We start from the raw sequence: 26,541 nt of genomic DNA on the forward strand, positions 1-26,541 counted from the left end.
TACCTCTAGGAAATCTTTGAGGAACTGGCAAGATGGCTCAGGCAATACAGGCTCTTGTCCCTAAAGCCTGGTGACCTGAGTCCAATCCCTAGAAGCCATGCAAAGACGGAAGGCAAAAACCAGTGCCACAGAATTGTCCTCTGTCCCCCACACATGTGCCTGTGTACCATGCACACATATGCACAACAATAATAAAAGTTTTTTAAAAAGAGTGTCTTGCCTGGGCAATGGTGGCACACACCTTTAATCCCAGCATTCAGAAGGCAGAAGCAGGTGGATCTCTGAGTTCGAGGCCAGCCTGGTCTAAAGAGAGAGTTCCGGGACAGGCTCCAAAGCTACACAGAGAAACCCTGTTTTGAAAAACCAGGCTTTTATATTTTGAGACAGTCCTGAGAGGTGGGCCAAGCCAACTCTTGACATGCTGTATTAATTTTCTCATCACCATGACAGAATGCCTAGTATAAGCAAAGGGAAAAGGGGTTTATTTTGGCTCAGTTTTAGATGTATCCCTCTATGGAGTGGAGGGCACAGTGAGATAGAGCGGCCCTTGCCATTGCAGGCAGCAGAGAAAGGAGCCCGGGTAGGATATGACACCAGGTCGTGCCCCGCCTCCCCAGTGCTGGATTTCAGGCTTGCTACCATACTTGCCGTTTATGTGAGTGCTGGGGATCCAAATTCAGGTCCTGTTTGTGAGGCAAGGACTTCTAAGCACTAAGCCATCTCCCCGACTCACCAATTTTTGTTGTTGTTTTGGTTTTGGGGGCTTTTGTTTGTTTTTGTTTTGTTGTTTTGTTTTGTTTTGGTAATGACTGCATGGTCTCAAACATGTTTAAGATATTAACAAAATGCTGCAGTGTCCGAAGGCTGGAGCTGCCCCACAGAGTCACGTCCAGAGAGCTCCGCTAATCTCCTGGACATCTATTAATCCCATCAAGTTGACAGTCAAGATTAGCCATTAACCATCACAAACCCAGCCCTTGTCAACCTGACACCCAAACACAGGGCTTTAAACCATAATACCTGCCATGCCTTCCCTCCAACTTGCTCTCCCTCCCAGGATTTTGAATTCTCCTATTGTGGGCTAATCTTGTTGTATATTGTGCCAATGTGTCTCTGACAAGGTACCTTCTGATTGGTTTAATAAAGAGCTGAATGGCCAGTAGCTAGGCAGGAGAGATTAGGCAGGACTTCCAGGAAGAGATAGGAACTCTGGGAAGAAGAGACGCAGGATTTGCCCACAAGACATGGAGCTAGTTGAACTTACAGTATGGAGGATAGATAACAAACCACATGGCAGAACGCAGATTGATATAAATGAGTTAATTTAAGTTTTTTAAATTTTATTTATTTATTTATTTATTATGTGTACAGTATTCTGTCTGCATGTATGCCTGCAGGCCAGAAGAGGGCACCAGATCTCATATAGATGGCTGTAAGCCACCATATGGTTGCTGGGAATTGAACTCAGGACCTTTGGAAGAGCAGCCAGTGCTCTTAATCTCTAAGCCATCTCTCCAGCCCTAATTTAAGTTTTAAGAGCTATTTGGGAACAAGCCTAAGTTAAGGCCAAGCTTTCATAATTAGTAAGAAGTCTCTCTGTTATTATTTGGGGGCTGCAGTTCAAAGAAAGTCTGACTACACCCTCTTCTTTTAGCCTGACAGTTGGATTCTTCCGTTATTATTTGGGGGCTGCAGTTCAAAGAAAGTCTGACTACACCCTCTTCTTTTAGCCTGACAGTTGGATTCTTCCGTCTATGCTCATGCCTGGCTCCCCCAGGAAGCCTTCCTTGACTTTACCAAATTTCAACTGAGCAGGCTCAGTATCTCCATCTGTTTCTATCCCATGTTACATGTATGTGTCCAGTAAGTTTCTCATACTTCTTGGAGACCACAGTGGAGACTCAGCCTGCTCAGTGGTTCTTTGGAGACAGTTCCCTTCCTGCTGGGAGACCTCCTGGCTTCAAAGACATGAGCTAATACTGTTTTAAGATTCCTGGTAGGATTGTTTCAACTGTCTTGGTTGTCCCAGACTCAGGGCCAGAAAAGAAGGTATGAAGAGAGAGCAGTGAATAAGAATTTCCTTGTAGGATGATGGGAATATTCTGGAATTAGGAAGAGGTACTGGTTGCAAAATCTTACACAATCAATATCGTGGCATATGGATCATATCTTAATTTAAAACATTTGAAGTTATTTTTATTTATGTGTGTGGGTATTATGCCTGCTTGTTTGTTCACCAAGGGTAGGCCTGGTGCCCAAGGAGGCCAGAAGAGGGATCTGAAGAGGCAGCCAGCTACCCTAGGACTAGAGTTACAAATGATTCTGAGCCACCTTGTAGGTGATGGGGATTGAACCTAGGTCCTCTGGAAGAATAGCCAGTGCTTTTAACTGCTCAGCCAACTCTCCAGCCCATATATATATATATATATATATGAGACAGGGTTTCTCTGTGTAACCCTAGCTGTCCTGGAACTTGCTCTGTAGATCAAGATGGTCTCAAACTCAGAAATCCTCCTGCCTCTGCCTCTCAAGTGCTGGGATTAAAGTCATGGGCCACCATCACTCGGCCATATCTTAATTATAGCAACAACAAAAAATTGTCTCTAGTAGGATGTGGTGGTGAATATCTTTAATCCCAGCACTTGGAAGGCAGAGGCAGGTGGATCTTATGAGTTCAAGACTAGCTTGGTGTACCTAGTGTGTTCCAGAATAGCCAGAGCTATGTAGAAAGACCCCATTTCAAAAAAAAAAAAAAGTCTCACGTATGCCAGGCTGGCCTCGAACTCACTATGTAGCCAATAATAACCTTACACTTCTGATCATGCTGTTCCAACCTCCTGGGTGCTGGCTTTACAAGCCTACACCATCTCTTATGCCTGACTGATCCCATATTCACCCAGCAGTTTCCCTAGACTTCCCTGTGAGGTAGGGTTAAGGCAGCCATGGCCCAAAGGCTGTCTACATCCATACCAGGCAATGTTTTCTTTTTGGAGGCCCTGGAGGCTTGAAAAAGAAGGTATAAACTCCTACATCTCTGACTACGATCTATGCCCCATGTAGAGAGAACTGGAAGGTGCAACCTGAGCTTGTGGACAGATAAGATCAAGGCATTTTAAAGGAGGACACTAAGTTCCCTTTCAGCTGGAGGTGATTCCACACACCAGTGTCTTCTAGATAAGATTGGTCACATGTTCCCACATCAAGAGCATTGGACGTGAAAGTTTTTTTTTATTAAAAATTATGTAAATGTGTGTTTTGCCAGTGTGCATGTCTGTATACCACATCATGTGTCCAGTGCTCTCAGAGCCCAGAAGAGGGCATCAGAGTCCTGTGAAACTGGAATTACAGACCGTTGCGAGCTGTCAAGTTGGTGCTGGGATTTGAACTTGGATTCTCAGGAAGAGCAGCAGCCATTGCTCTTAACCACTTATGGAGACCCAAAAATGTGAGCCTATTCCACCCTGTCTGAGAGTCAGGGAGTTTGAGCTTACTTTTGCTCTCTTCAAGTTGTTAACAACAGGTGTGGCTATAAACGAGATTCTGGCCTAGGGTGTGGTTAATTAGCATTTTGAGTATTGAAGTAGATCTGCTCCACCTGGACCAAAGGTCAGAGAACTCAAGTCTATTCCTTGTGTCATGCTAACGAAGTCTGTTGCCCACTCCCCTTTTGGAGTGAAATACACACACACACACACACACACACACACACACACACACACATATGTGTGTGGAAGAATAAACGCGGTGAATTCAGTATTCACTGACTGTTCCTCCCGATGCTGTTCTATTTCTGTCTCTTATTTCTCCTATATCTCTGTTCCTTTTGCCTAATAATTCTAATCCTCATGCTCCTACCCTGGATTGTAAGAGTTTTGTTGAAGCTGGTTTTCAACACCACTGAACCTTCTCTCCTGAAATCCTGTTTTTACACACACACACACACACACACACACACACAAACACACTCACAAACACACTCACACACAGGGTAGTCTTGGGCAAGCTAGTATAAAATATCTTTAATCTGTTATATCACAAACATCTGGGTGCCAGGCACAGTGTCGGAAAGGCTTCATAGGAATTATTTTTTTTGTTACCCGCCCCCCCCACTTGATACAGAGTCTCACTATGTAGCCCTGACTGTCCTGGAACTGACTTCTATAGACCAGGCTGGCCTTGAACTGGCAGAGATCTACCTCCCTCTGCCTCTTGAGTGCTGGGATGAAAGATGTAAGCCAAGAAAGATCTCTCTTGACTCCCAGGGCTATTGAAGTTGTCCTTGGTGGCCTTCCAGAACTTGAAAGTGTGTAGCTGAAGATGCTACCCACTTTGGGCATAGGGCTTGGAAGAATCAGCAGGAACTGACCTTGAAGCCTCTCTGGGGACCAGTTCTCATAGTCCTGGAAGGTGCCAGGCAAGATGTCAGAGGAGGAAAGTAACCAATCGTTCTGCCCGTCGGTAAAGCCTACAGATCCCAGCAACCTCCTGCATAACAAGACATCCTCAGTGGTGTAACAGTGGCACTGTTATCTGCACCGTAACCACCAACTTTCTGATTACACTAAAGGTCTACTCAGTGGGCGGGAACTCTCCCCTGGTACAGCAGTCAAACCACGGACTCTGGAGGAGAAACCACTACCGCCATTTTCCTAAACCAGTATCATTTCTTATCGAGAGCTGCTGAGTACCAGCCGCAGCACTCCCTCGGGGCCCGGAAAAAGACTTCTACAAGCGAAAACTGGTTTGTGAATGGGATCTGAGGGATAGAACTAACTGACTCAGACAGTTTTCCCTGCATGTTTATTCCTTGCGGGGGAGACTAAAGAAGGGAGAAAAAGAAGAAGCACAAGAGCATAAGGCATATAAGGGTAAAAAGGGGTGATCTCCACAAAGCTTTCCAGTTTATATAGGCATGCAGACAAGTTAACAATCCTGCAGAAGGTGGCAATAGTATCAAGTATGCATTTTTACAGAGTCACAGGGAAACCCGCAAGGAGGCTCCTTACTCCTCAGAGCGGGTGTGGCTGTGAACTTCCCCTGAGGCTGGGAACACAGTGTTGGTAACTATGCTAACCTGTGGGCTTGATTTGCATTAGCATCTAGCTGGCTGTGTTAAAAGGAATCTCTTCCAGGGGACTTTACTTTTGACTCCAGCAGGGTGCCCAGGTGAGGATTTTTCTCTCTAAAGCTAGTTTTGGTGACCCAGACCTTTCCCCTGTATAAACAGTTAATTTCCTGGGCTATGTTCCTATGTTAGTTGAAATCAAGGTAAAGATAGAAATTAGTAGCCTGTGAAGTCAGAGCAGAAGACCAGTAGATCACACCTTCCTGAGTCTGCTGTTAGAGCAGACATTACCTCCTGTATGAAGCTCCTTTCTTATCAGAGAGTACTGTCAATAAAGAAAGTGTGTAGGGGACAATTTTTAAAAAATTGTTTTAATAGAGCTATATATTTTTCTCCACTCACCTCTTCCTCTCCTCTCCCCTTCTACCCTCTTGTGGGGGACTATTTTGTGTGTGTGTGTGTGTGTGTGTGTGTGTGTGTGTGGTTTTTCGAGACAGGGTTTCTTTGTAGCTTTGGAGCCTGTCCTGGAACTTGCTCTTGTAGACTAGGCTGGTCTCAAACTCACAGAGATCTGCCTGTCTCTGCCTCCCGAGTACTGGGATTAAAGGCGAGCACCACCACCACCCGGCTTGGGGCAGGGAGGGACTATTTTTATATAGATTTTAGTTATGAGAACAAGGACTTGACTGAATCCTTTTCACATCATGGCTTCATGGTGTAGGGGAGCATCCTGTTGCCCTACAGGAAAAGTCAGGTTTATACACTGCTGGAATACTATAGAAGGAGAAATGCCATGATTTCACAAGATTTCTACAGAATTGGCAGTGGCTTATTCAAAGAACAAGTGTGCCCGTAGCTCTGCAAAAACGGATTCTCCGGGTGGAGTGTCCGTGTACACTTCCCGTGGGGAGTCTAGTAGGTCAGCTGTACATTGACTGCATAACACTTGTGGGCTCACCACAATCTCTGTCTTCTTCTAAATACTTATGCTTATATCCACAGAGAAATATAGCTTTCACCATCAAAATATAGTTTCCCATCAAAGAAACCTCTCCCCTCCCAGCAATCTGAAGGCTATTAGGCTATTACAGGAAGTCACAGCTGGTCAAAAGGCAAAGAAGAACTAACCATGGAGTTCCTGGCACCAGCTGACACATTTACGGCACAACCTCCATACCTAAGGCTCAGGGAACATGAAGAAGAAGGAAGGGGATGATTGTGAGAGCCAGAGGACCCAGATGCTTGCTGTGAGAGAGTGTCTTCTAGACACGATGCCACCATGAAACAAAGGCCGTGTAATGCCCACAGTGGTCAACATGGCAGTGTGGATGCGGGGAATCTCACAAGGCCCCATCTCTACAGTAAGAGCTACAGGCTCTTGAAGAGTCCAAGAATAAGAATATAGAAATATAGATTCCAGCAATAAGATTGTAGAAATAAAGAAATACAAAGTTGTAAGCCTAAGAGGAGCAAGTTGTCAGTGGCCTTCTCAGCAGCTTAAGGATTAACTATTAACAGTGGGTTATTTTGTTTTACAATCCATAGCTCTGACTACAAGGCTGAGGCAGCTCTCTGCAAACTGACGGTTGTTCTGCAAATTGAGGGTCAGGTTTTAGATACCTCCCACCCAACCCCCCACCCCACCCCCACCCCCCGCACTGATGCCACTCCTGACCAGCAACGCATGTGAACTGAGTTAACTTTTATGCTTTCCTGCTATGCAGAAGTGGTAGTATCAGGGGAAGGCAGAGCTTCAGTAAACACCATCAGCAAGTGCCAGAGAGAAACAATGGGCTAAATTCAAACTCTAGTTTAACTGAAAAACCCTGTTAACAGGTTAAAAAGGGGAGTTTGGAAACAGCCCATTGCCACAACCTTACAAATCCATCTCTGGCTGTGGTCTCAGCTAGCTGATAAGCTTTTTGTACCCTGTGGAGATTTATTTATTTTCATTTTTTTTCCTGGAATAAAGTTTGCTTCTGGTTTAATAGACTTTGGTGGTCTGTCCCCATCTTTGCGCAACCCCCTTGGAGCCAACAGCTTTTACTTTAGAGCCTGTAGAGAGAGATCTGATCAATGGCTGCAGAGAGAGAGAGAGAGAGAGAGAGAGAGAGGATACGAATCAGGCTCCTTTAGGGAAAGCCCCTCTGTTAATGTTATATATTCCCAGATGGTTACATGTTCATAAGAACAACATTAAATGGATTTAATGTTCAGTTTCTTCTGCACTTTCAATGCTAGTAATTATAGAAGAGATCATGAATTCGAGAGGGACTTGGGGGACGTAAGAGGAGTTGGAGGGGAGATGATGTAAATACAGTGCTCATGTGTGAAATTCTCATCAAAGTAAGTGTTCAAAGGGAAAAAAGAAATAGTATCTCCTCTCTCTCTACACACACACGCACACACACACGTTTAAAGACAGGGTCTCACTCTGTAGCCCAGGGTATGGTGAACTTGTGATCCTCCTGTCTCAGCCTCCTCAGGGGCTGCGGGCACAGTCATGAGCTAGTCCAGCCAGCTCAGACATGTAAGTGATCTCACAGACAGTTGCCCACTGTTCCCAGGGCAGGGGACAATATCTACATTGAGACAGATGGCCTATCTTTTATTTTTCCCTGGAGACTGTCGCTTAGAACGCTCTGACTTTCATATCTCTGTCACCCTTCTGCCACTTTGCATGCAGGCTTGCTCCCCTCCTCTCCCACTGCTGACTTTAGTATGGGTCAGAGGTCTAACACCTTTTTCAGCCTTCAAGTTTTCTCAACACAGCCGGGTGGTGGTGTGCACACCTTTAATCCCAGCACTTGGGAGGCAGAGGCAGGTGGATCTCTGTGAATTCGAGGCTACAAGAGCTAGTTCCGGGACAGGCACCAAAGCCACAGAGAAAAAAAAAGTTATTCTCAACACAATAGGTGACAGGAGATGTTTTTGATGGTGGCGGCGGTTTAATGGTTTCATTTTCAGACAGGATCTCAGGAAGCCCAAACCGGTCTCAAACTGGCTGTAGTAGCCGAGGAGGACCCTGAATTTCTAATTCTCCTGTCTCCATCACCCAAGTGCTAGGATTACAGTCACCACCACGCTCTGCTTTTGTAATGCTGGGTAAGGAACCTAGGGCATTCAGGATAGGCAGTCTACCCTACTGAGTGACGTCCCTAGTTTTGGGCTTAGTCCCGTATTTCCCCAGTCCGTCACCTGACCAAAAGATTACACTTGTTCCACTTTCCATGCTAAAGCCCCCAGTGCAGGACCCAGGGCTGGGCACACAAAAGGCGCTCAGCCCCCCTGCATATGCATGAAGGAGGCACAGCTAGAGCACACACACGTGGAGGGGGAGGGTATAAGACCTACAGGTGTCTCCCAGAAACCCAGGCATAACTGGGGCGCGGGGCGCTGGCAGGCGGAAAATCTAAGACGGCTGCGGGCTGCAGCGAACGAAGCCTCTAAACTGGAGGCGGTCAAGGTCAGTGTCAGGGCAGTAGGGAGGGGCGGGACTCGGGGCGGCGCCGCAGGCCGGGGACAGCGATGGGCACACCCTGGCCAGGGCCTCAGCGGGCGCCGGAAGACACGCGGACAGCGGCAGGTGAGGTCGCCTGGACCCTTATTCCCGGGTGCGGCGGGGCAACGGTGGAGGAACGACAGGGACCACGACAGGGACCACGGCACTAGGGAGGTGCCGTTGCCTAGGATACCCAACACCGACCCGTAGGACCGGATTCCCCGCCCCTAAATCCCCCGCTAAGTCTTTCCGGGAACTTAGGGCCCTGTTGGGAGCAGGACGCTCAGGGGCGGCGGGGCAAGCGGGCAAGCGGGCAGGCTTTGTCCGATTCCGGGAGGGGTCTCAGATTGAAGTACTGCTGTGTCTGATCGCAGCGAGGAGACCCTTAGGAATCTCAGGGAAAGTGAATGGGGTTGCCCAAGTGATCATCAGTTCGCGTGTATTGGAGCCCTGCTTCACGCTGCTCCCCCCGCCCCCGCGAAGTCGTGGTTCTGCCAAAACAGGATCAGCCATGGCTGGATCCACTCTCTCTCCTAGATCTCTTTGACCCAAGAATTTAATCGGAGGGGCGGGAGGGCTCAGCTGTCTTGGGATTCTCCTGCAGGAGAACAGGCACAGACTGTTTGGGAAGGTCCTTCCAGGTCTCCCCACTCAGCACCTATACTCCAAGGCTGCCGTCAGCTTCAAACATGAGCCAGTGTCTGCTGCCCACACCCAAGTGCTCAGCCACACCTAGAAGAGTACCCCAAGGTGGCTGCACGTCAAGATCGACCCAGGTTGCCTCCTATTCACCAGGACACTGACCCCCAAGTCAATGTTAGGCCGTTCCAGGCCCATTCGCCCTTAAGCGATAGAACTTGGCCTATCAAGTACTGTACCGTCAGTGAACCTTGCCTGGTGATAGATGAAGGTGCACAGCGGACGGGGGGGGGGGGGGGGGGGGGGGGATGTACAAGTCACGTGGGCGGGGTTTGAGTACAGGAGTGTCTGCGACTTCCCTCCTCTCTTCCTCCTTTCAGTGAGTCCTTTAGCACTGGGTGTTTTTCAAGAGTACATGTGGGGGTGCGTTCCCCAGAGTGCCCACTGTCAGCCTGATCCCTGGTGTCCAAAGAGGGAAGCCATCATCTCTCTTCCTCAGTGGAAGAGGGACATCACAGCCCATTGAGTCACACTTCAGCAGCCTTCTGCCTCTCTTGGCTACTGTGGAGACAAGGTTATCCTGTGTGTCAGTGTTGAAATTGTCCTTGTATAAGCCAGGATGATTCAAATGACTGTGTGGTGTATTTGTGATTTTTTTAAGACAGGGATGGCCAGGCCTCTCGTTGGTCGGGTGTACACAGCTCCTGTTCTGTGTTGTCTGAGGTTTGACCTCTCGACAGCTATGGCAGAAATGTGTTCCAGTAGTAGATTTCTGAAGGACTCTGACCCTGGGATCAGGCTGCATGGCAGAGAGAACAGGGCTGATAGGCAGGTTCAAGTGTGAATCACATCAGTGCATGTGTGTGTGTGTGTTTCAGGAGATGAGGCAATGGTACAATTACTTAGGAAATGCTGTACCATTGTTTTTTTAAGGGGTGGGGGCTGGGTAGGGGGACAGGGTCTCATGTAGCTCTTGGCAGCCTCAAACTTACTACGTATCCAAGGCCAGCCTTGAACCTCTGATCCTCCTGCTTCTCCCTGCTTCTCTTCCTGCTTCTCACCTGTAAAAGTGAGCATCACCTGGTTTCTGTGATGCTAGGAATCAAACCCAGGACTTTGTGCACGCTAGGCAAGTGATCCACCGAATAACTGTGCTCCAGTACTTAAGACTTATTTTAAGCCAGTGGTTCTCAACCTGTGGGTTGCAACCCTTTTGGAGGGGAGGAGTTTCAAACCACCCTTTCACAGGGGTCACCTAAGATCATTGGAAAACACAGATACTTATATTATGATTCATAACAGTAGCAACATTACAGCTATGAAGTAAAAACGAAAATAATGTTATGGTTGGGGGTCACCACAGCGTGAGGAACTGTATTAAAGGGTCGCAGCATTAGGAAGGCTGAGAACCACTGCTTTAGGCTTGTTTTTCTGAAGCCAGTAGGTTTAGTTGAGATTCTCTGTGCTTCCTTGCTGGGAGTGTCTGAGAAAGTTAAACCTAGAGTTCCCCATGACTCAGCAGTTCTCCCACAGCCATAGACTAAACTTCCAAACATGGCCGCGTAAAACCTGGTGCACAGATGTCCATCTGTGGTGGCGCCGTTCACAGCAGCCAGGAAGTGAAGGCTGAAATGTTGGATCACCCATGAGAATGTGGTGTAGTCATCTGATAATGTTATTTAGCCTTGTGAAGGAGAAACAGACACCATACACGCCAGGGAAAGGAACCAGATACCAGAGGTTATGGTGCTGTATGGTTCTGTTTGCACTAAACGTCTAGGGTAGGCAATTCGTGGAGACGGGTATGTTAGCCGCCAAAGAATTCTCCAAGACAGGGTCTCCGGACACATTCTAGACTGACTTCGAACTCTATCCTTCCGCCTCTGTGCCCCATGAGTGCTGGATTTACAGACGTAAATTTTTACAGTACAGATTTACAGGTGTAATTTCATTACACCCTAATGAAAGTTTTCTGGATTGATAGTTGTGGTGATTGTTCAATCTAGAAAGTATAATAAAACCAGCCAATTTTCACTTTAATGGTAACTCTTATATGTGAATTATATTTGATTAAAAATCATATAATGATAGATCTCACTACTTCCTTTTTGAGATAGAGTCTTACTCTATAGCCCTAAAATTAGCTATTGGGTTAAGGCTGGCCTTGAACTTATGTTGATCTGGGATCACAGGTGTGCTATACCATCACAGCAAGCTTCCTTGTGCAGCTTGTGCGCGTGTGTGTGTACGAGTGTAGCCCTGAAGCTGACATTGGGTACCCTTCCTTGATAAGCACTCACCTATTTTATTTTTTTGTGGCAGGGTCTCACTTTGTAGCCCTACCTAGCCTAGAATTCTCTATGTAGACCAGACTGGCCTTGAACTAACAGAGATCTGCCTACCTCTACCTATGCCTCCAGAGTGCTGGGATTTAAGACCTGAGCCTCCATTTCTGGTGCCTCTTTTTTTTTTTTTTTCTTTGAGACAAGGTCTCTCCAAACCAGAAGCTCATTGATTTGCCTAGGCCTGCTGGCCAATCACCTTCAGGGATCTGTTTGTTTCTGCTTATAGGGTGCTGGAGTTGCAGATCTGAACCACAGTGCCCAGCTCTTGAATGAGTCCTTGGCCTACAAACTCAGAACCCATGCTTGCCCGGCAGACACTTTACACTTTGCTGAGACATCTCCAATCTCCACAGCCCTGTCTCGCTTTTGAAGCAAAACAACACACGCTTTAGCAATGTGTAGCATGTTTAGAATGTTTAGCCATTCAAACAACAGAAAGCTAAGGAAGTAGAAACCTCTTCTTAGCTTTGTATTAATCGTTCAGGGAACTATGTCATGGTTCAGGGAATGAGGTCAGATCTGATAAAGGTGGAGCATCCTCCAGTGGCTAAGCATTCTTTTTCCAAAATAGGATGAAAACCCCACAGGTATGAAATGCAAAGTGACAGGAAACGCCAAGCTTGCAGCAATCACAAAAGTATGTGTGCATACCCCAAAGTGCTGTGTCTTATTGCTTGCAAATGGGGTGAAGATCTACAGGTGGTGATCCTGTTGCCTGATTATCCACGGACAAGCCTTTCATGGAAAAATGCTATTCATTCTTGCTGATTTGTTTTTGTTTTTTGTTTTTCAAGATAGCGTTTCTCCGTAGCTTTGGAGCCTATCCTGAAACTACCTCTTGTAGACCAGGCTGGCCTCGAACTCACAGAGATCTGCCTGCTTCTGCCTCCCAAGTACTTGAATTAAAGGCGTGAGCCACCACCGCCCGGCTTCACTCTTTAAAAACCAATAGGCTATATGGGTGTGTGGGAGTCTCTTCTAGAGTCTCCCACCAATGGAGGTTTCTGTGGGTCAATGGAATCTTCCATTGATTACAATTGGCCCAGTCTGGCTGCCATATTGAGCACATTCATATAGGAAAGTAATGTTCATTCATTCAAGGCATGTATTTGGAGCAACCACAGGGTCTGTAGCTGGAAGTGGAGGACTGCAGCCTGGGCCCTTGGTTTTCGGTGGCTGGCCAAGTAGGTTATGGCCCAGTGAAGAGGAACCTTGCCCTACCCCCACCCCCTACCGGCTCCGGGGAGGGGCAGGCAAGAATGGATAGACAAGAGCCAAGGACAATTAGCGTGTTCAAGTATTGGGCAAGGAGCTGGAATGTTCAAGAGAGTTGCTGGCCTTCAATCCCCCAAGTGAGGGTGGCAGAGGTCAGTGGAGGAGAGAGAAGGAAGATTCCAGAGAGAGCAGCAGGAAGTGAGAAACGCCTCTTTTTTCTTGCCATTCTTGATCCTCAAGGCCAGAGCAGCAATTTGGCTATACTGGGGGCTGATTTGGTTGAGCGTAGCAAAAGTCTGCCCTTTGCGGAAGCAGCGAGGTGATCAGGAAGGAGCTGAGGCATCTGGGACTTTCGGCCAACTCAGTAAGGCCCTGGCACACACCCCTCTGGGGGTTGGCATTCTCAGGAGAGGCAAGGGCAGGTTTGTTGGCCCATCTGGCATGATGGGCTCTTGGTGACATCTGTGCTGGCCTGTCACCTGCTCTCCCCACATTTCTGCCTTGAACTCTTACTCACTGACTGACAGCCTCGAGGGCAGGACTGGGCCCACAACAGAAGGGGGCAAGTGGAACACAGCCCGCTGCGGTCCACCTTATGACCTCCCCTGTTTCTAGCCCCTGTGAACCCACTGGTGTCCATTCCTGCCTCCAACTGGGTACCTATGTCTTCCTGGGGCTTGGTTCCCTGGGATATTCATCTTCTATTCAGTTGGCATAGTTAGCCTGCTGAATACTCAGAATTAGCTGGGAACAACCCTCTGAGGAGTTAGAGGAGGAGAGAGAGCATTGCCTCCTGCGAGATTCGTCCTGGTCCCAGTCCTGTCAGGGACTCAGTTTCCTAATCTGTCAGATGGGTAGGATGCTGAAATCTTGGTATATTAGAGGTCATTTAGCCAATGAGTCCCCTCCAATCCCCTGATGCAGAGCCGCCCCTCCCTCAGCACCAATGAAAACAGTGTCGGGAGTTCTAATCATAAGCTATCCTGCAAGGGTGGGAGGATTTGGGAACAGTCCCAGGGGTTTCCATGTCTTGGAATCCATCCTGTGTGTATAAGGCTATGTGTAGAGTGCTTCCCGTTAGAAAGGGTAAACTGAGGGGGCTAGATTGATGGCTTAATGGTTAAGAGCACTGACTGATCTTGAGTTTCATTCCCAACACCCACAGCTCACAACCATGCACAACTCCAGTTCCAGGGTTCCCAGCACCCTCTCTGTCCTTCTCGACATCAAGCATGCATGTGGTGCACAGATATACATGCAGGCAAAACACGGAAGATAAAGAAATTAATTAAAGAAAGAAAGAAAGAGGAAACCGAGGCCCAGAGAAGAGCTGGGTTTTCTCTAACCACACAGAGGATCAGGTAATAGGTGGCCCTCCAGTGCCATCGTACCACCTGAGACAGTCCCTGATGGTTTGGGACATACTCCCTCACGGAGCTGGTCAGCTGCTTGAACCCGTACTTCCAGGCTCACCTCAGCCTGAGTCTCTTTCTTTTGTTTGTATGTGGGTGCACATACGTGTGCAAGACTCCAGATGAGAACACCAGATCTTACACAGATGGTTGTGAGCCACCATGTGGTTGCTGGGAATTGAACTCAGGACCTCTGGAAGAGCAGCCAGTGCTCTTAACCTCTGAGCCATCTCTCCAGACCCCCAAGACTTTTTTTTTCTTTTAAAGTAGTCCCTATGTAGCCTAGACTGGGACTGGCTTTGAACTTGCTATATATCTGAGGATGACCTTGAACTTCTGGTCTCCCTGCCTCTCCCCCACCCCAAATGCAGGGGTTATAAGCATGTACCACAGTGTGCCTTACTTACTTACTTCTTCCTTATGTCCCCCAAATGTCATTATTGGTGCCCTTCTCTGAAGCCCACAGAGTAGCTGGGCCTCTCTGGCTGCTTTCTGAGCGTTTCTGTCTTTAGTGTCTCCCTACATGTCCCTTCTTCTGACCTAGCTCGGGCAGAAGGCATATGATGTCCTTTGGTCTGAGACAGTACCGCCCAGCAACCCTTCTCCTGCTGTCTAGATCTCGGCTGGAGAGACTTGGCCCTCACATGGATGGGTGGTTCTTTCCACATTGGCAAGCCTCTTGATCACGTGTTCGTCTCTGGGGTTCATTTGGGCTGGAGGCATAGGGTCAGACTTCAGGATCCTGCCAGTGGCCCTGATAGCCTCCTCCTGGTACCTTCCAGCTGCTTCTGTCTCTGAACTCAGCAGTTCTGGTCTAGTGACCTAGATGGCCTCCTTCCGCCTTAGATACCTCAACAACCAGATCTGGGCCAAAGGTTGTAGAATGTCAGCTCCTGAGGCTCAACTAAGGTTTGCTCTCAGTGTGCTGGGAACTTGGTAGCCCGCCCCAGTCCAAGCACTGGCCCTCAAGCTTAGGCTATGCCCACTGTAGTCACACTCCTCAGATGATCCATCTCTTGTCTCTCCTCTCAGCCTCCCTCAGGGCCTTGCTCTCCCCTCCCAGCACAGGGTCTACCAGATAGATAGTGCTTTCCCTCCCCCACCCCTTCCTCACTGCAGACAGTCATGGAGATTTTTCCCAGCAGGTCTCTTCCCTCACCACCACTATGTCTTGGGTCATACCTCCTAGATGTCCCCAGGGTGAGGGGGGTTGCTGCTTTGGAGTGACCTATCCCATGGTAGGCTGACTCCTCCCCTGTGATCTCAGTCTGTCCGTGGTGTTGCTACAGACTGTTGCAGACTGGAGAGTTTCTAAGGAGCAGAAATTTGTTGGCTCATGGCTCTGGAGGCTGGAAAGTTCAAAGTCAAGGAGTCAACCTCTGCTAAGGGTCTTCCTGCTGCACCTTCCCATGGGGAAGGCAAGAAAGAGCAAGTACTTGAAACCTCAGGGCTCTACTTCTTAAATTTTTATGTACTTATTGTGTGTGTGTGTGTGTTTGTGTGTGTATGCCAAGTTGTCATGACAGCCCTACCTGTAATTCCTCCTCTAGAAAGACAGAGAAGCAGGAGATCCTGTCTTTGCTAGACTAGCCAGATGGGTTAGCTCTGGGTTCAACTGCGAGACCCTGTCTCAGAGAATAAGGAGGAGAGCAGAGTGACCGAGGAAGACTCCTGATGTCAGCCCGCCTCTTGCCATGGACACCCCTGTTCTCTCATTCCCCTGAATCTGATGTAGTCTCTTCTCCCAGCTCAACAGCACCCAGTTCAAGATGGGGTCCCAGGTCTCAGTGGATACAGGAGCTGTGCACGTGGTCATCGTGGGCGGGGGCTTTGGAGGGATAGCGGCCGCCAGCCAGCTGCAGGCACTGAACATCCCCTTCATGCTGGTGGACATGAAGGACTCCTTCCACCACAATGTGGCAGCGCTCCGGGCCTCTGTGGAGAGCGGTGAGTTGCCCTTTTGCGAGCACAGTCTTGTCACTGTTATGGGGTATGTCGAAGCTGGGGGCATTTTCTCCATTTAGGGCAAGTTGCTCCAGGCATTAGACTCATTCTTAAACTCAGGCTACTGGTCTTAGGCATCTTCCGTAAAGAAGTGCCAGTTCTTTACAGAACTTCTTTATCAGACCTTAGTGTCTTCTGAGGACCAGACGGGACCTTCAGGGCAGAGTGGACACCTGGGTATACCCACTGGCCTGGCTGTGCCAAGAGCACCCCTGTGGGTATGTGACTTGCGAACGTTTTGACCCTGTTTGACCCTGTGACGTCTTCTGTGTCCGTTCCCAGGCTTTGCCAAAAAGACATTCATTTCTTACTCAGTGACCTTCAAGGACAACTTCCGACAGGGCAAAGTGATTGGCATAGACCTGAAGAACCATACCGTGTTGCTACAGGGTGGTGAGGTGAGTGTGTGTGTGTGTGGGGGGGTGGTGCCCAGGTGGGAGTAGACCCCCTCAAGGCCAAGAGGAGCCATCTGTGGGCTCCAGGTCCCACTTTCTGCTTCACAGGACAGTCTTGCTGACAAAGGCTCGGTCACAGCAGACACAAGCAGAGGGTGGCTGGGGTGGCCCGAGCCTTTTCTACATTCCAGACACTGTCCTGAGCCTTTACATAAGTGTCAATCTCTCCCCTTTGGCATGATAGATGGAGGATTCCAAAATATCCAAGAGAGGAATTGGGGATGTGGCTCAGTTGGTGGAATTCTTGCCTAGCGTGCATGAAGCCCCAGGTTTGCTCCTCAGCACCGAGCGCTGTAGGCATAAACAAGGAAGTCCACGAGAGCCCGGGGAAAAGAATAGCAAATGTTTATGTGGGGAACACTCACACAATAAAGGTAGAGAGTCTCCCCTGTCCTCTGCTCTGTGGGCCCCACCCAGGAGCTGCGAACGGAACTCTGACCACAAGCCAAGAGAGCGAGAGAGCCCACTCCTAGCTCTTAAAAGTGATCATGTAGGGGCTGGAGAGATGGCTCAGTGATTAAGAGCATTGCCTGCTCTTCCAAAGGTCCTGAGTTCAATTTCCAGCAACCACATGGTGGCTCACAACCATCTGTAGTGAGGTCTAGTGCCCTCTTCTGGCCTTCAGGCATACATGCAGAAAGGATATTGTATACATAATAAATAAATAAATAAATATTTTTTTAAAAAAGCGATCATGTACTCAGACAAGAATACCACGCCCCTAAGTCCGGTACCCCCAAAGGCTGAGTGAATTCCCACTACAGAGCACGGTGGTACATGCCACACAATCCCAGTTACATGGAGCTGGAAGCAGGAGGTTAGAAGTTCAAGGTCATCCATGGTTATGTAACTGGGCTACATGAGACCTAATCTCAAAAACAAAAATCCAGAAGATTCCAAACTAACTCCACACTGGAGGCATGAGTCTTGCTTACTGCTCCCCCTCCCCAGGCAGTTTCCTGCTCCTGGCCCCTATGTCGGTGAGCTCTACACCCCATGCCCTCCTGCTTCCTTAGGGAATCTTTGGCTCCCGGTACCGTATAGGCCTCCCATTAGTGTGGTATTTTCTCCTCCTTCTCCTCCTTGGGCCCTTGGCTATATAGAGCTCTCTGAATGTGGGGAGAGGTGGACCAGGGCGTTGCCTCTTAACCCTAACCCAAGGAGCCTCTTTTCTGCCCCGCTCCGTGGTCCCTGGTGTCCTGCTGTTGGAGGCAGAAGCCCAGTCCTTCCCGCCTGACTTACTTAACTCACGCATCTTTTTCTTATCCTCTGTAGGCCTTGCCCTTCTCTCATCTCATCCTGGCCACAGGCAGCACCGGGCCCTTCCCTGGCAAGTTTAATGAGGTGTCCTGCCAGCAGGCAGCCATCCAGGCCTATGAGGACATGGTGAAGCAGGTGCGCCACACTGACGGATGTGGGGCAGGGTGGGCAGTGGGCCTGGAGCTGGGGGACTATCTGGGAGGACCTCATGGCTGCCTGAACAGCCTGCGAGCGGCGGAGAGCTGCCAGAGAGACATTTTCTCGGAGGAGGCCTCAGACAGACCCGAGTTTCTATGTGTTGTGCTGGCTATGTCTCTGGCTCGTCCCTCTTCTCACCTCTTTACGTATGCACGCCGCCCCTTTCGCCTGCTATGCGGTACAGCGCACTGCGTGCTCCCACTTTCCCCAGGGATCCTGTGAAGGGAGGAGCCGACCCATCCGGAGCCCAAATATGGATGGAGCGCTGCCCTTCTTTAGCCAGGGCCTCCCTCCTCTTCCATAGGCTGAACCACCGTGCAGGTATGTGGGTGTGCTTCATGGTCCCTTCTTCTTCTTCAGATCCAGCTCTCAGAGTTCATTGTGGTGGTGGGAGGTGGCTCCGCAGGAGTGGAGATGGCCGCAGAGATAAAAACTGAATACCCCAAGAAGGAGGTGAGGTGGCCTTCTTGGCTATCTTTTTTTTTTTTTTGAAAATTTATAATAACATTAAATAAATGTGTATTTATATGTATGTATAATATATGTATATATAATATCTTTGTGTATGTACATGCACAAGTGCCACAGTGTGAGTCAGAGGCTACCCTGGGATTTGAACCCATGCCATCATGCTTGGAGACAAGCGCCTTTACCTTTACCCATCTTGCCACTCCAGCAACACCAGGACTTTGCTCAGGTCCTGGGAGGCTGGAGCCCCACATGCATAAGCAGAGTGTTTTCCATCTTGTCCTAAAGCAATTCCACACACAGTCACTCCACATAGCGAGAAGAGCCTCATGCTTCGGCTCCTGGCTGTACGGAGCTCTGAACGTGGAGAGAGGAGGGCCAGCGAGTTGTATCATAAACCCAACCACCCATGTCTCTCCTTCCAAGTGAGAGCCTTTGGGATGAGGCCTGGATGTTCTTGGATAACCTCTTTTTGCTGTGAAGTTTCTTGGTATGTTTGATTGGCAGCCCTTGCCCTGGACAGCCACATGGTGGTCATGTGGGTCAGCCTTAGCTCATGTGAGTGAGCCTCTTCCAGCCACAAAGAGCCTGTGAGCAGCACTCTTCTCCCTGGGGAGAGATGGTTGGTTTCAACAAGGAAAATCAATCTGGCATAATTTAATTATATGCTTACTCTCTGACAAATAGCTGGAAATTATGGTGACTGATGGGTGTAGTTAAAGTATTCATTTTGATTCACGAGTGTTGCATAGAAAGCCCACCCTCCCCCGCTTGTTCTCAGTGCTTCTGTGATGAGCAGGGTGGGTCTCTTCCAACACCGACTGCTCTTACTGGCACCAGTGGGGTGTCCGTGATATAGTTCAACTCCAGAGCTGCCTGGAATTGGCACATACACCACAGGTCAAGGGCTCAGCCCCATATGGCTGCTTCAACCTCAGATGACAGTGGAGTCGTAGGTCCCTGGTTAAATAATACTTCTGACCCAGCTATAAGCAGAAAGTTCTTCCCATTGGGTTTTATAGTGGCCAGAGTGTCATATAGACCCCAGAGATACAGCTCGCTTACCACTGCTTAGATTAACACAAAAGAGGTTTGTTTTTTTGTTGTTGTTTTTTTTTTTTTAACACAGATGGGGCTGGAGAGGTGGCTTGATTGTTAAGAGTTCATACTGCTCTTGCAGGGAGCCCAGGTTTGGTTCTCAGCACCCACACGTGGTGCTCACCCCACCTGTAATTCCAGCTGTAGGGGATCTAGTGCCCTCTCCTGGACTCGATAGGCACTGCACTCATGTGTGCATATCCACATACAGACACATATACATGTAACTAAAACTAATAAAATAAGCCTTTAAAGGACATATATAAATAGCCAGATAGAGAGATCCCGAACACAGGGGATTCTTTCTCCCTGGAGTTGGGGTATGCCACCTGGCCACCTTCATTCATGAGGAGGCTCTCCAAGTCTTGCAGGGGGATTTGAAGGCTCCCTCATTGGCTTGACGGACTGTGGAACTCCACCTCCAGCTCCCTCGGCCTCCTGGGAGACTGGGGCAGGGCTGGAAGCTCCCATCAGGGTTTGATTCTGGTGGCATTGTCCCATCAGATTGAATGATGCTCCTGTCACCCAAGAAATTCCAAGGCATCCAGTAGTTTGTCACTCAGAGAATTACAAAGGTCACAGAAAGCTCTGGGTTAGGAATTAGGCCAAATATCAGAACAAACGATTCTTCCGGCACTGGAAGGCCTTCAGAGCTCTGTGTCAGCAACCAGGGACAGACCAGAATTCTTGTCATGGCACGGGGATAAAGATGGTCAGACGTAATCGTACGTTTCAACTAACTCAGGGTAGGATCTATGTTGTATTAGTAGGCATGTAGGAGCACGTGTGTGATTGGCGTGTGCTAAGTTCCCTCCTTTACCATATTTTTATTAGGGCCAAGCATAGTAGCACACTTTAATCCCAGCACGTGGGAGGCACAGGCAAGAGGATCTCTGTGAGTTCTATCCCAGCCTGGTCTATATAGCGAGTCCCAGGACAGCCAGGACCATGCAGAACAGTGGTTCTCAACCTTCCTGATTCTGTGACCCTTTAATACAGATCCTCATGTTGTGATCACCCCCAACCATAAAATGATTTTCATTGCTGCTTCATACCTGTAATTTTGATACTATTCTGAACTCTAATGTAAGTATCTGATATTTCTGATGGTCTTAGGTGACCCCTGTGAAAGGTTTGTTTAACCCCCCAAAAGGGGTTGTGACCACAGGTTGAGAATCATTGAAGTAGTGAGACCCTGTCTCAAAAAATATAATTTGAAATTTTTATTTACGTGCGTGTGTTTGTGTGTGTGTGTGTGTGTGTGTGTGTGTGTGTGTGTGTGTGTGTAGATCATAGAACAATTATAGGAGCTGATTCTCTTCTTCTACCATGTGGGTCCTGGGTTCACACTCAGGTTGTCAGGCTTGGCGGCAATCACCTTACCTGGTGAGCCATTTTGCCAGCCTTCCCTCCTTTAATGTCTTTTCTTGTCCATCATTACACAGTTCCTGAGTGGGACAATTGAATTCTGGTGAGTCTCAGGAGATGTCTGGTCCCAGTGTCAGAGATGGGATTTCAACCCAGTCAAGCCCCCCCCCCTTCCCCTCTTCTCTGCTTTCCCCTTCCTTCTGTCTTTTTCTCCTCTCCCTTTTCCTTATAAGATTTGTAGGTGCTAAGCAAACATTCTACCCATACGCTTTGTCTCCAGCCTTCTTTACTTTTTATTTTATTTCATTTTGGAGACAGGGTTTGTCTGTGTATCCCTGACTGTTCTAAAACTTACTCTGTAGACCAGGCTGGCCTCGAACTCAAAGATCTGCATGCTTTTGCCTCCCGAGTGCTGGGATTAAAGGTGTGCGCCACCACCGCCCGGTCTTTTTTTACTTTTGGAGGCAGGGTCTGACTCAGTAGCCAGCTGGTCTGGAATTCAGCCTGGCCTGGAACCTGAGATCCTCCTACCTCAGCCTCCACAGTGGCTGAGATTCCAGGCCTGTGCCATCAGGCCGGAGAGGCAGCCTGATTTCCAAGTCTGACCTGGACGGTGGTCACAATCTGACTGCATGTCTTCTTGCTGAGACGGCAAGCGGATGTGCTAATGAGGCTCATTTTAAAACTAGAGCAGTGTTGTGATCAGCCCGGTGTCGGGCCAGGATGCCAGCAGCTTATATACTGATTATACGATTGCATATCCTGAAAACATTGTCCGTTCGCCTTAGGTGAGGTGTGGGTTTGGGCAGTAGCACCCGGCGATCCTCTGGTTCAGGGGCATGGAGTACTGAGCGGTGGGCTGGAGCCCTGGCTGCTGTGTAGAGTTTGTCTCTCATGCTCCTTTCCTCAGTATTACATGGGAAGTAGGAGGGGGAGACTCAGGGCTCCCCTCTCAACACCTATGTTTGTTTGTTTGTTCTTGTTCTAGGTCACTCTCATCCACTCCAAAGTACAGCTGGCTGACCAGGAGCTCCTGCCCTGTGTGCGGCAGGAAGTAAAAGAGATCCTCCTCCGGAAGGGTGTGCAGCTGCTGTTGAGTACGTGTGACAACCCCCTCCTGTCCAGCCCCCACCTGCTGATACACTGCCCGTGGTCCAGCCGTGGCCGCCGGTTGGGGCTGTAGCCATGGTTCATCCGCTCAGACTCCCCTCCTTCCCATTGTATCCAGAGAGCATCAGGAAGCCTCAGACGTGGGAGCCTGCCTGAGCCGTACCCAGCCGGAAGTCAAAGTCACAGGGCTAGCAGACAGATAGGGGATGCTATTTACTGAATGACTTAAGTGCCTCTAAAGGATCTGCCCCATGTTTTGATTTTTGATGTCTCTGTGGAAGATGGAGCAGGCATGAAATTTGAGGCATTGAGTGTGACTTTTTTTTTTCCAGTCTCTGTATACCCCTGGCTGTCCTGGAACTCACTCCGCCTCTGCCTCCTAACATTCCACCTGCTTCTGCAGCCTAGGGACTAAAGGCATACATCCCCACCTCCCTGCTTTTGAGTGTGGCTTTTTTTTTTTTTTTTTGGTCTAGAGCAGGAAGAGAGAGAAGATTCTAGTATTTGGAGTGGATTGGCACCTGGGTGTTCCCTCTGTGTTCTGTGCAGAAGGGTCTGAGACAGTTGCTGTGGAAGCTCCACTCAGCTGTCACAGCCTCCTTTGGTGACTGGTCCCCGAGGACTGGAAGCACTTTCCTTTCAAACAGATTATCTCACTCTCTCTGCCTTTTGCCACGTACCCATCCATCCATCTGCTTGTCCGTCCATCCATCCATCCATCCATCCATTCATCCATCCATCCATCCACCTACCCATCCATCCATCTATCCATCCACCCACCCATCTGTCCACCCACCTATCCATCCATTCATCACCAACCCACCTATTCATATATCCATCCATCCCTCCATTCATCCATCCACCCACTCATCCATCCACCTACCCATCCATCCGTCTATCCATCCATCCACCCATCTGTCCACCTACCTATCCATCCATTCATCACCAACCCACCTATTCATCTATCCATCCATCCACCTATCCACCCATCCATCCATTCATCCATCTATCCATCCACCCACTTACCCATCCATCCATCCATCCATCCATCCATCCATCCATCCATCCACCTCTCCATCCATCCATCCATCCATCCATCCATCCATCCATCCATCCACTCATCCACCCATCTCTTAAAAAAATTTTATGTGTGCAGATTTTTGCCTGTCTACATCACTATGTACCACGTATGTGCCCAGTGCCTCTGGAGACCAGAAGAGGACATTAGATCCCCTTGAACTGGAGTTACAGTTGATTTTTAGCCGCTATTTGGATGCTAGGAATCAAATCTGGGTCTCCTGGAGAAGCAGCCAGCACTCTTAACCACTAAGCCCTTTCTCCAGCACCTTCATTATTTTTTAAACTTTTGAGAGAGGGTATCTCATGTAGACCAGGTTGGCCTTAAACTGTGTCACCAAGGAGGACTGAATTTGTAATCCTCCCACTTCCTTTTCCAGAGCACTGGCATACACACTATACATAGTTTTTCGGGGCTGGGTATAGAACACAGGACTTCCTGCACATTTTGCAAGTACCCTACCAGCTGAACGCTTCCTCTGCTTTCTGATCTGTGCTGTACTAGGAGCCTTCCACTTAGACAGGCCAAACAAGCTGCCATTCGGAACAGGAAGGGGCCCTCTGTTGAGTAGCGTTTCCTAGAACCTGGGAAGCTTGATTTCACTTCCCTTCAGCAGCTTCCGGGAACTTTCCTCCGGATGGATCCCGTGGGGGGATGGCTGTCCACGTTCTGCTGCGTGGGGGTGGGGCAGGAGAACGGACTGAGGGGGAGAGTCACGAGGGGAGTGATCACTTTCCCCGTGGTCTGCCTTGGTGTGTGCCAGCTTCCTGTTATGGAACCCTCCACAGGCGAGCGGGTGAGCAATCTGGAGGAACTGCCTCTCAGTGAGTTCCGGGACTACATCAAGGTGCAGACAGACAAGGGCACGGAGGTGGCCACCAACCTGGTGATTTTGTGCAACGGGATCAAAATCAACAGCTCTGCTTACCAGAGTGCATTTGGTGAGTGGGTGGCCCAGGAGGAGCTGCCTCCGAGCTGCCTCCTTTCTCTCTAGCATCCGGAGACACACCACAGCCCTTACCACCTGAACCAGCACCCTGTCTCCTCTTGTCCCATAGATCTTGAACTTTAAGTTCAGGCGAGAGGCCTTGCCTGCTCAGCTTGGAGGCCAGAATCTTCCAAGGTTAGGGCTTCCACCTAGTGGAGCGAGATGGAAGCAGGCTTCAGAGAGGGGAGAATGGCCCCCCTTCCTGATGCTTCCTATGAGGAAGCTGAGGAAGTCCCAGGTCAGGCTCTCCCCCTCCATAGATAGGTGTGTTGTTCTCTCCAACCCCAGACCTAAGCATCTGTTACTCCAGTTCCAAACCTCTGTTTGCAGCGAGTGGGGACTGTAACATGGCCTCATCTCTTAAAGCTCAATATCCAGATGCCAGAGGGATAGACGGTGGACCGATGTGTGTTCAAGCATCTACCTATGAGAGTGAGACTCAGTGGCCAAGCCCCATGACTGTGCTGCATCCCCAGGCACCTGTCACCCATTGCTGAGCACCCTTTCCCTGGCCAGTCTCTGCCGGACCCAGCAGGAAGTTAGTTTTCAGTCTAGAAGGAAGGCGGTCCACAGGAGTAATGGTGAGAGCACCCAGTTTAGCATCTCAGTATTCCAAGGTATTCTAGAAGATACTTTGTTTTAAGTCCCTTAAGGGAAGCTTATTGTTTTGGAAAGGGCTGTATCTATTTTAAAATTTCAACATATGTTCCAAGGACAGTTAAAGACCTGAGAGCCAGGGGACTTGCAAAGAGCTCTCTTTTGTATGAGGAGTCTTTCCGGTGCTCTGCCTCTGTTCTCGTTCTTGCTCTTGCTCTGCCTCAGGCTTGTCTTGGCAGAAAGGGGCTTGGACGGGAACTTCAGGCAGGATGACAGCAAGTGGGCGTGTCACTTAGCACACCCGGGACTCATCCCACTGTTCCGGAGGTGACTTAACATGGCTGCTCAGGGGCTGCTGTGGTGTCATCTTGCCCAGCAGAGAGTAGACTGGCCAGCAATGGTGCTCTCAAGGTGAACGAGTTCCTCCAGGTGGAAGGGTACAGCAACATTTACGCCATCGGTGACTGTGCTGACATCAAGGAGCCCAAGATGGCCTATCACGCTGGCCTGCATGCCAACATTGCCGTGGCCAACATCGTCAACTCCATGAAGCAGAGGCCCCTCAAAGCCTACAAGCCAGGTACGGAAAGCTTGGGTACTTGGCAGTTGTTAAGTTTGGGGTTAGATATGCAGAAGGCTTTGGGGGCTGTAAGATGAATGACCGCTAGACTGCAGGTCCTGTCACAAAGGCTCTTTAAAAGCAAATGTGCTATGGGGCTGTAGCTCAGTGGTAGAATTCTTGCCTGGCATGAACTGAGGCCCTGGGTTTCATCTTCAGCATTGCTAACAACAGAGGTGGAGCGATGGCTCAGATGCGCTTTCAAGGACCCTAGTTTGATGCCTAGAACACACTTTTTGTTTGGTTGGTTTTTATGAGACAGGGTTTCTCTGTGTAGCTTTGGAGCCTGTTCTGGCACTTGCTTTGTAGACCAGGCTGGCCTCAAACTCACAGAGATCTGCCTGCCTCTGCCTCCCGAGTGCTGGGATCAAAGGTGTGTGCCACCACCACCCTGTTCGAGAACACATGTTTAAAAACAACCCCCCCCCCCCAAAACACAAACAAAGAAACAAACTAAAAAACCTGGGCCTCATGGTCAGTAAAAGATCCAGTCTTAAAAAATAAAACTAAAACAAGTGACTGTTACCTGAGGAATGAGAGCCCGGGTTGTCATCCTCTGGTCTCGACATATTTCCACACACATGCACACATAGTCATACGCACACAAGACATGAACATACGCACACACAGGTGTACCCACATACCCAGACATCTGACTTGCTCTCTTAAACACGCCCTGTTGCTCGTGGACTCTGAAAGCTTCATTCGCGGCTGCGTCTCTCAGGTGTCACCCTGCTTTGTGTGTTTGCCCCCCCAGGTGCGTTGACATTCCTCCTGTCCTTGGGCAGAAATGACGGCGTGGGCCAGATCAGTGGCTTCTACGTAGGCCGCCTCATGGTGCGACTGGCCAAGAGCAGGGACCTCTTCGTCTCCACGAGCTGGAAAACCATGCGCCAGTCACCCCCGTGACATGGAGGCTGCGTGGGAGTTGAGGTACCGCTCCGAGGGGTGACAGACTGATTGGCCAAGGACACCCTCCTGACAGGTGCCAAGAGCAAAAGCTCTTTGTCTGGATCACGGCGTCAGTCGTATGCTGGCTGGAAATACAACTTGTATAAAGCCCGAAATGAGAGACGGAGAATAAGGGGGAGACATTAAAAAAGGAAAAAAAGCCCTATAA

The 26,541-nt window shown here is 49.1% G+C and overlaps 1 protein-coding gene across 5 annotated transcripts; it reads left to right on the plus strand.

Moving 5' to 3' along the window:
- The first annotated feature begins 8,414 nt into the window (after positions 1-8,414).
- Positions 8,415-26,541, plus strand: Aifm2 (AIF family member 2, ferroptosis suppressor). Of its 5 annotated transcripts, none has more exons than XM_087898160.1 (9): positions 8,415-8,531; positions 15,927-16,125; positions 16,465-16,580; positions 17,913-18,032; positions 18,456-18,548; positions 22,018-22,126; positions 24,006-24,158; positions 25,179-25,382; positions 26,179-26,541. In XM_087898160.1, the coding sequence occupies exons 2-9, from the start codon at positions 15,948-15,950 to the stop codon at positions 26,328-26,330; spliced, it is 1,125 nt and encodes a 374-aa protein (XP_087754286.1). In that variant the 5' UTR covers positions 8,415-8,531; positions 15,927-15,947; the 3' UTR covers positions 26,331-26,541. The 5 variants fall into 5 exon arrangements, with proteins under 5 accessions (XP_087754286.1, XP_087754287.1, XP_087754290.1 ...); XM_087898161.1 differs by having other exon boundaries at positions 8,510-8,531; positions 25,182-25,382; XM_087898164.1 differs by lacking the exon at positions 8,415-8,531 and adding an exon at positions 8,562-8,651.

The sequence above is a fragment of the Myodes glareolus genome, chromosome 18 (assembly GCF_982192425.1).
Source record: "Myodes glareolus chromosome 18, mMyoGla1.1, whole genome shotgun sequence".
NCBI classification, from domain to species: domain Eukaryota; kingdom Metazoa; phylum Chordata; class Mammalia; order Rodentia; family Cricetidae; genus Myodes; species Myodes glareolus.

What these genes read in the sequence shown, in the direction of transcription:
- Aifm2 (XM_087898160.1), top strand. Translation starts at nt 15,948, where the DNA reads ATGGGGTCCCAGGTCTCAGTGGATACAGGAGCTGTGCACGTGGTCATC. An exon ending in TGTTGCTACAGGGTGGTGAG is followed by an intron (nt 16,581 to 17,912) that starts GTGAGTGTGTGT and finishes TATCCTCTGTAG; the next exon opens with GCCTTGCCCTTCTCTCATCT. An exon ending in ATGAGGACATGGTGAAGCAG is followed by an intron (nt 18,033 to 18,455) that starts GTGCGCCACACT and finishes CTTCTTCTTCAG; the next exon opens with ATCCAGCTCTCAGAGTTCAT.